The 9,266-nt window shown below is 43.7% G+C and overlaps 1 protein-coding gene across 1 annotated transcript; it reads left to right on the forward strand.

Annotated features, from left to right (window-relative positions):
• Nucleotides 1-753: 753 nt before the first annotated feature.
• Nucleotides 754-8,833, forward strand: LOC134056263 (ketosamine-3-kinase-like). Its single transcript, XM_062512934.1, has 6 exons — nucleotides 754-894; nucleotides 3,435-3,586; nucleotides 4,896-4,987; nucleotides 5,448-5,530; nucleotides 5,935-6,057; nucleotides 6,730-8,833. Exons 1-6 carry the CDS (start codon nucleotides 754-756, stop codon nucleotides 7,066-7,068), a joined length of 930 nt encoding a protein of 309 aa, XP_062368918.1. The 3' UTR covers nucleotides 7,069-8,833.
• The last annotated feature ends 433 nt before the right edge of the window (nucleotides 8,834-9,266 follow it).

Below are 9,266 nucleotides of genomic sequence, written 5' to 3' on the forward strand. Positions count from 1 at the left end.
TGAACTGTAGCTTCTTTATTTAAGATTATGTAAGTTAGCATCAAACTTTTGTATTAAAGAAGTTTCAGCGTTGTAACTACTTCTGTTGTTGCCTATTTGAAGCTGAGTGTTTTTCCGGTCATTTCCTTCCTTCAGCGTTTTATAGTAAATTTGTCAGTAGATGACGGAGAGCCGGTACTTCTACTATGTAGCTGCCCAGATGTTAAGAAAAATATTGTAGGACAATGCTCTCAGGGTAGTGGAGATACCGTGTGCAGCCCCGCGAGTTGGATTTGATGGTCCTTGTAGGTCCTTTCCAACTCGACATATTATGGGATTTTGTAATTGGTTCGATGATTAAGATAACAAAACTGAACACATGAGAGAACTGGAATACGAGGAACGAGAGAATCAACATCAGCGCCCGGGTACCTCAGCCCCCTCAGCCGCCCCATCCCCCTCAGCCCCCTCAGCCGCCTCAGCCCCCTCAGCCCCCTCAGCCGCCCCATCCCCCTCAGCCGCCCCATCCCCCTCAGCCCCCTCAGCCGCCTCAGCCCCCTCAGCCGCCCCATCCCCCTCAGCCCCCTCAGCCGCCCCATCCCCCTCAGCCGCCTCAGCCCCCTCAGCCGCCCCATCCCCTTCAGCCGTCCCAGCCGCCCTTTGCTCGCCCGGTCCCGCCCCTTCTCGGCCCGTCCCTTCTCTCCGTTGCCCGCCCGGTTCCATCCCGTCCCCGCCCCGTCTCTTCCCGGCCGTCCCCGCCCCGCAGTGGCCGCCATGGAGGAGGCGCTGAAGCGAGCGCTCGGCACTGAGGTGCTGCGGCCGACCGGGCACACGGGGGGCGGCTGCATCAGCCAGGGCCAGAGCTATGACACGGACCGCGGCCGGGTGTTCGTGAAGAGCAACTCTCGGTCGGAGGTATGGCGGGGTAGGGATCGGGGGTGCCGGGGCTGGGCAGGCGCTGCCATGGGAAGCAGCGTTCCGGGCCTGGTGTGGCAGCAGGAGCAGGGCAGGGACTGTCCCTGTGCTGGCCCTGCTGAGACCGCACCTCAAGTGCTGTGTCCACTTCTGGGCCCCTCAGGACAGGAATGGAGGGGCTGGAGTGTCCAGGGAAGGGAACGGGGCTGGGGAAGGGGCTGGAGCCCCAGGAGGGACTGAGGGAGCTGGGAAAGGGGCTCAGCCTGGAGAAAAGGGGGAGCAGGGGGGATCCTGTGGCTCTGCACAACTCCCTGACAGGAGGGGACAGCCGGGGGGATTTGGGATCTGCTCCAGGGAACAGGGACAGGAGCAGAGGGAACGGCCTCGGGCTGGGCCGGGGGAGCTCAGGGTGGACAGCAGCAGGAATTTCTTGCGGGAAAAGGTTGTTAAGCGTTGAAAGGGGCTGCCCAGGGAGGTGGTGGAGTCCCCATCCCTGGAGGGTGTAACAGTGTGGTGTCTGCAAGTGCTGTGACACTGGCTAAGGCAGCCCAGCAGCTGTAAAGTTCTCTGCTGAGGGAGTGTGCACCTTCTGTGGTTATAATTAAACCTTTGATTCCCTGCACACAAAAAAGAGCTTCTCTGAATGAGTGATATCTTTTTCACAATTGGTCAAGCTTTTCTGTTTGTCGTTTTAATACCTGGAATGTACTGTCAAAAGTAGATAGCTGTGTTTGGTAGAAATAAGTACAATGCAACTTCTTCATTATCCGTTGCAAAAGGGGAGATCGGGTGGCATTTTAAAGATACTCCATACTTGTGTTTGTCACATGAATACCTTCAGTGGCAGAACATGAGTCAAAACTTGTATTCGCCTTTGATAGCAAGGTGTTTGAAAGTATTCATGACACTGTATCTATTCCAAATTTCTTAACAATTTCTGATCAAGCTGAGGAGCTGAATGGCGGTGATAACATGGGATAATGCAGGAATGTTATCCTGCTTTACAGAAGAGAGTTTGAATTGGTGTAGCCCTTCCTCAGGCCTTTGTTAATTCTGTATTTAGCTATACAATCCAACTAGCTGCAAGATCAGGCTTGGAGGGGAAAAAAAGATCTGGATAGGTTTTCTATTCAGCAGTTTCATTATGTATGGTTTTGCCTGTGTGTGGATCCTCAGTGGTGATTACAGCAGATTTTGTTGAAGTGCTGTAAATGCTGTGCTGTGTGAGTAGCTGCTGCTGTGCACCAGCAATTCTTACTCTGAGCAGCTGGCTTTAGTCAAGTGTGATGTTTTAGACAGAGACACAGTATTTCCTGATTTCCTATGGGCACAGCTAACTCATGCCTTGGTAACTCAGTAAAAGGACAGCCAGAGGTGTCTCCCAGAAGTGGTCAGAGGGATGGAGCACTACGAGGAAAGGCTGGGCGAGCTGGGATTGTTCAGCCTGCAAAAGAAAAGGCTCTGCAGAGACATAATTGCACCTTCCAGAGCCTGAAGGGAGCCCAGAGGAAAGATGGGAAGAGACTTTACAAGGTCCTGAGTGACAGGGAAAGGGGGAATGGCTTCAAACTAAAAGACAGTAGGTTCAGATCAGATACTAGGAAGAAATTCCTGACTCTTGAGGTGAGGCCCTGGCACAGGATGTCCAGAGCAGCTGTGGCTGTCCCTGGATCCCTGGCAGTGCCCAAGGCCAGGTTGGACATTGGGGCTGGGAGCACCCTGGGACAGTGGAAGGTGTCCCTGCCATGGCACTGGATGGGCTTTGGGGTCCCTTCCATCCCAAACTATTCTGTGATTGCCGCTAGGCTTTGGAATTTTTAGTTGATGTCTGCTGCAAATTGTCCTCTGAGTGTGTTGCATGGATCATTGGGCTAGTATTCTGTTTCTGTTTTATTCATTCTACTTCCCTGCTTTTGCTCTTACCAGATGCGTTAAATTCCCCACATACTCTTTCTTCAACTCCTGCCTGGCTCTTGTAGAGAAGCATTTCTTCATGTGATGAGTGTCACTGATTCCAGGGGAGGAACTGGGGAGAGTGGATTTTCCTTGGTGTGGGTAACACGTGCAGAAATAGGTCCCAAATTCAGAATTCTTCCAAGCAAATGCAGTTGGTGGTGGCTTGGGTTGTCCAGGTATTTGATTCCCACCCAGGCCCTTCCCCCATGAGGTAAAAGAAAACACCATGGAAACCATTCTGGTGAAAGCACAAGAACACAAGTCTGATGGGCCACAGCTGAAGGACTTCATGCTTTATCTAAAAGCAGTTTACAGTCCTGCAGTTGCAAACAGACTTTCTAAATTACAGAGAATTCTAGAACCTAAGTAATTTTTACTCATTTTGTGAAGTGAAATTACTGTAACTGTAAAACTGCTACTGTCAAGTCTGTTGATATGGTTCTGTCTGTATCTTGTGTATGGATAAACATTTCCTCCAACCTTTCTACGTAAGTATTTGCAAAATCAATTGATTTTGTGCAAGTGCTTTGTTTACCTATGACTGATGCTCATAGACTCTAACGCTTTCACTTAATATCTGGCAGGCCAGAAGAATGTTTGAGGGAGAAATGGCAAGTCTGGAAGCCATCCTGAAAACACAGACGATAAAAGTGCCTAAACCCATCCAAGTTATAGACCTGCCTGGGGGCAGTACTGCGTTTGTGATGGAACATTTGGAAATGAGGGGCTTAAACAGGTAAAACAGTGTTATCGTTGCCTCCTTTCTCCAGAAATTTTGGCTGTTATGATGATGAAATAATTTGTTTTCATTGGGGAAACTTGTTTAATTTTTTTCTAAACCAAGTGAAGACAATATGGGAAATCACACAGCAGAGAGCTGTATAAAATACTTCTTAATGCCTCACCCAGCAGATTGATCATACATCCCAAAGCAGGTCTGGGTTTTGGTTAGGTTTGGGTTTGTTTGCTTAGGTAATTACTGATTTTTATAGTAAGGTTTCTTTTCACAGAAAGGAAAATGACCAGCTTGATCACCTATTTTGTGTACTTCCTCTCCATATAAGAACCAGTGCTCTAATGCTTGGCATGAATGTACAAAGGCATTTCCCCAAATCAGTTAATCTTGATTTCAGTATTTTCAGGTATTGCCTTCATTTTAATAGTTTCAAACTTTTGACTTTTCTCTCTGACTAGCACTTAATATGATGAATTAATCTGTCAGATTCCATTAGGGAGGTGATTATGACCAGCTCCTCATCTCTCTCTCTCTCTCACAACTTCTGCAGCCAGTTTAAAGTCTTGTCCCCCCATCCTACTTGTTGGCAGAGTTTCTAGTTCATGAAGAGCCCTCAGTGAGTCCCAAGAGAAAGATATTGCTGTTTTGAGCTCAAAAATGGTACCTTTCGCATGCAGATTTCCTGTGTTAACAGGAACAAATTGAAGAAATAACTTTGCCTTAAACTATAGTGCCTTGAGAACAGGGAAGGTTGAGAAGGGTGAAAGGCAGTAAAAGGCATGTAACTTTGTTAACAGGGGAGGCACCTGGTTGTAATATCTGTTTGTAATTACTACAAGACTACAAGGCATATTAGAGAAAAGCACCTGGAAGCAACAGTATAAAGAAAAGGATCAGCCTTGTTTGGTTCTATTTCCCAAACACAGTTTAACAGAGTTAAATAATAATAATAAAAAAAAGGCGTAACATGTCATGCATGATTTCTTACACATATCTTACTGAAAGTCCTTACAGAAGTGATATCACACAGAAATTAGTTGATAGTTTCTCATTGTTAGTAAATTTATACTTGCTGTTCACTCCCACTTTTAGTGGTGTCAGAAACAGCCAAGTCAGTACATTTTGTGTTAATATGCAGTCTTGATAGGAAGTCAAGGTCTTTATAACTGCAATACACTGAAAAATTATTTTGTTATTGGTGTAGAATTGCTTTTACTTACTTGATAAATCAGTTCAGGTAACTCCTGGAATATCAAGACGTAGCTCTGTTCGTGTGTCAATGGTACTCAGATTACTTTTTGTTTCTTAGACATTCAGCACTGCTCGGAAGTCAGCTGGCTGATCTTCACCTTCATAATCAGAAACTTGGACAGAAGCTGAAGAAAGAAGGGAGCACAGTTGGTACAGTACACAGCTGTTTGCACATTTCACCCAGTTGATAATAATCTACAAAGCAGTTAAAATTACTTTTGCTGCTTCAGGACAAGTTCATATTCCCCTGAAGAGAATAGTTTTGGATGAAACAGCCTAGGCCGGGATTCTTTCTGCTTTTATTTGTTCTGTTTAGGTCTGTGTAAGCAAAACACATACTCAGTTTTGGACCCTTGGGAGCTCAACCCAAAGTTTCTACAAGGACATGGTATCAGAGGAGATAAAGAACCTCAAAATACAATTTTGAATAGTGGAATACAGCTGCTTGACTTCAAACTTTAAATTTAAAAGACAACAAGATTATAACCATAAAAAGAACATTAAAGTGCAATTTCTTTATGCTCAGTTGCAGCAGTTTTAAAGGTTCATTTGTGTCATGGATGCTCAGTATTTTGTCACTGTTGTTGAATTTTTGTCTTTGGTTTGAAAGGTAAAGGTCAAGGGGAAACAGAAGTTCAGTTTGTGGATCAGTTTGGCTTTCATACAGTTACCTGCTGTGGATATCTTCCACAGGTAGGTTGTACTTCATCAGACTGATAGAATTTTAAATTTATCTTGTTTTCCCTTCAGTGACACAGAGGGTCAAATTATCATAATGGAAATAAATGAATTTTTGTGGATCCATGAAAATAAAAAAACATATTTCAACCTGCTAAGGAAGTGCGTGCTTTGGACAGCACTTATAACTGCTTTGGACACTGATAGCTCTTCAATTTCTTGGACTTTAGTCACTGAGAGAAAATTATTCCCCAAATTTAGTGTTCTAAGATAACATTTGACTAAATGATGGTAGCACTTACTGTCCTGGATGGTACCAGCACAAAGACTGTGTGGTCCTCAAAAGACTTATTTGAAAAAAGAAGAAAATCTGCCTTTTGTGTGGTGTAGAACTGACATCTGCAGTGCTGTTCTTTCAGGTGAACGACTGGCAGAGTGACTGGGTGAGTTTCTTCACCAGACAAAGGATCCAACCCCAGATGGACATGGTTGAAAAGAAATCAGGTGACAGGGAAGCAAGAGAACTTTGGGCACAGCTGCAGGTAGGAGCAATTCCCTCAGTTCTCATTACTGGGCAAGCTGGGTATACTTACATTTTATTTCCTTAAAACAAAGTTCCTGTTTGTTGGTTTGCACCAGGTTCTGTTGGTAGGAGACTCCAGTTTTCAGGGATTAAACTGCCCATATTCTAATGGCATTTGCCACACTACCCTATGCTAACATTCCAGAGTGAATTCCAACCTTGCCTTACTGTTTGGGAAATACAGTAGGGGTTCATGCTCTCATTCCCTCTAACACGTTCATGATGAGAAATGTACATAAGCAGTTCTGTCCTGCACATGTTGTCTTTTCATTCACTGTTTGCACCTGATTACGTGACTGTACTGTTGGCTCTTTGGGTCCTACTTTCTGGAAATTTAGTGAGACATCCTTGAGCTTTCTAATTACGAAGTGTTGGTGGTTGTTGTTACTAACGCTGGTCAATATCTTGAGTTTCAAGGCTTTTATTTTCTTGCTAAAAAAGATTTAGATGACTATTCTGCCTTTTATTAAAAAAAAAAAAAAGTCTTCTGGATGTACTCAGCATCTGTTGACCAGGTCCTATGGTGTTTTAAATGATGGGTTTTAAGATGCTTGAAGTATGCAGATAAACGTCTACATTTTGAGGTGAATGGCTGTAGTAATTTACATGTCTTGCTTTTCTCTCCCTGCAGCTGAAGATACCCAGTTTATTCTGTGATGTGGAAATCGTTCCTGCTCTCCTGCATGGGGATCTCTGGGGAGGAAATGTAGCTGAGGATGATTCTGGTCCAATTATCTTTGATCCAGCTTCTTTCTATGGCCATTCAGAGTATGAGCTTGCAATAGCTGGGATGTTTGGTGGTTTCAGCAGTTCTTTTTATTCTGCTTATCACAGTAAAATTCCCAAAGCTGCAGGGTTTGAAAAACGCCTGAAGCTTTATCAGCTGTTCCACTACATGAACCACTGGAACCATTTTGGTTCAGGGTACAGAGGGTCTTCTTTAAACATTATGAGAAACCTTGTTAAGTAATTTGCTGCTTAAGCCAAATACTTCCTGTGCTGTTTGGAGATCCCCATACTTAGTGGTGCAGCTGCAGGAGTAGTAATGTTAAAAACAGCCTGTGAGACCCATGACCTTGTAAAAGACCTAGAACCAGTGACTCCTGCTGAATACCAGGTGTGAAATAGTCATCCTTTCATAGGACTGCTGGGGATAACTCCACAAGGGAGAAAACTAAGGAAGGAGTTTATTAATTTGCACAGTGAATAAAGGTCTCAGTGTCCAGAAACCACACGGGACTGTACAGGGTAATACAAACACCAAGGAGATGCCTAAAATAAGTTGCTCGCTGCATTTTGCTGTATCTTCCTCCCTCTTTCAGCTTTTCACATCCAGCTGTGTGCATGAGAGCAAATCATAACAACAGAGCTTGAAAGGCCACAGGAAAATTATGTAACAGGAACTGTGAGAAGGGATTTGGGCTTGCTATTAATTTTCACAGAATCGGAGTTTGTGAGGCTGGGGATCACAGAATCTAGTCCAACCTCCCTGCCTAAGGAGATTATTCAGGATTGGGTCCAGAGGCTTTTAAAGACCTCTAGAGTTTTGCTGATTGATTCCATTGGATGCAGACTGTTGGTGCCTTCTGGAATGTTTGTAGGCTGTTCTGTGCTTTCTGGTCAGTGAGCTTTTATCCACAACAATTTTGCTTCCACCAGAACTAGTTCTTTTCCTTTTTTGGATTATTCTTTTGTCCAGTAGTGCATATTCTTAAAGAACTTTCCAGGTAAGACACTTTTCATGTACACACCTTGTAGGACATGTATTCTTTAATGAAATCAAACCTGTACATGCTTCACACATATGACTAAAGTCACTCCAAAGAAGTGAAAAAAGGAAACAATAAAAATATAGTTTAAAAGGGGAAGGACGTCAGGGTAGACTCCTGGGATGGCTCACAGGCTGTAACCCTCTTCTTCTCCATAGGAATGCCAGGTAATTTTATTCCAAGGGGATACTACTGCTTGTGCTTTCTGATACCAGTGTGTTTATCAACAATAGTTTATCAACCTTATTCTGGCACAAGGATCAGTAAACCACATTTTATATGTCACTAGCACCACAAATGTGCTTGTGAGAATTCTAGTGCAGACTTCAGGTGCTGCACTGTTCACTGTAAAATATTGTGTGCAAAGTTGACCCAGGGCCTCAGACACACAAGGAAGGAGAAGATGTAGACATTTCTTGATAACCTGGAAAGCAAGGGGGTCTTCCTTCCTAAACTCTCACATGACAGTCCCTACTAAGTGCATGCTGTAGCTGTTGTAAGAGACAGGAAACCAAGGGAAGGTAACATGTAACTCGCAGAGCAGCACTTCACCAGTGTCTGAAGTCCTTGATGATGGCTCCACAGCCTGTGGCTTTTGCCTGCAAGGAGTTAATAATGAAATTATGCTCTTTTTTATGTAGGCTGGTAGTAGTGCTCCTGTGCAAGCATACCAGGTAGGTGAGAGTGATGCATGATTCTAACATGCTCTTTGAGTGTTGGGGAATGACTTTTATTAACTGAAACTGCTTTGCACTGGGTATTGGCAGATCAGTGAGGGTTTTCTAGTTGCTAGTTTGGCTGTAACTTAACACAAATTGGAAACAAGTTTGGAGAAAACTGGTATTCCTTACAGCTTTCCTTAATTCTGCTACTTTTCTCACTGGCTGACTTTTGTGGCAAAAAATCTGCTTGGTATAATAGGTTTTACTTGTACCTTGTTGCCTGAATAAAAGGTTTCCCAATTGATTATTATTGTCTCTGTTTTGTGAATTAAAACCTTACATCCTTTATTCTTGGGGAATTACTTGCTCTGTTCTTGATCCTGTTAAAGATCCTTAGTTTGTTAGATAAATGATGATCATTGGAGGTGCTTCTGGGAATGTGCATGGTCATAGATTGGTTTGCAGTAGTGTGTCACTGAAGAAAATTTACATGTTCATTACAGTGCAAGTCAGGATGTTAATTTTCCTAAAATACATAAATACTTTTCATTGTTAGCAGGGGAAAAGAAATATAAAAATGGATTTTTGGTCAGCTGTATCTGTGAGATAAACTTGCTGATGAACAGCAAGTCTTCAGAGATGACCTTTCCTTATTAGAACTGAGTCCACCTATTTTTGTGATTGAAGAAAAGTTGTGTTTATGCAAGTTATGCAGGTAGAAACAATTGTATTTTAAG

This window comes from Cinclus cinclus, chromosome Z (assembly GCF_963662255.1).
Source record: "Cinclus cinclus chromosome Z, bCinCin1.1, whole genome shotgun sequence".
Lineage (NCBI taxonomy): Eukaryota > Metazoa > Chordata > Aves > Passeriformes > Cinclidae > Cinclus > Cinclus cinclus.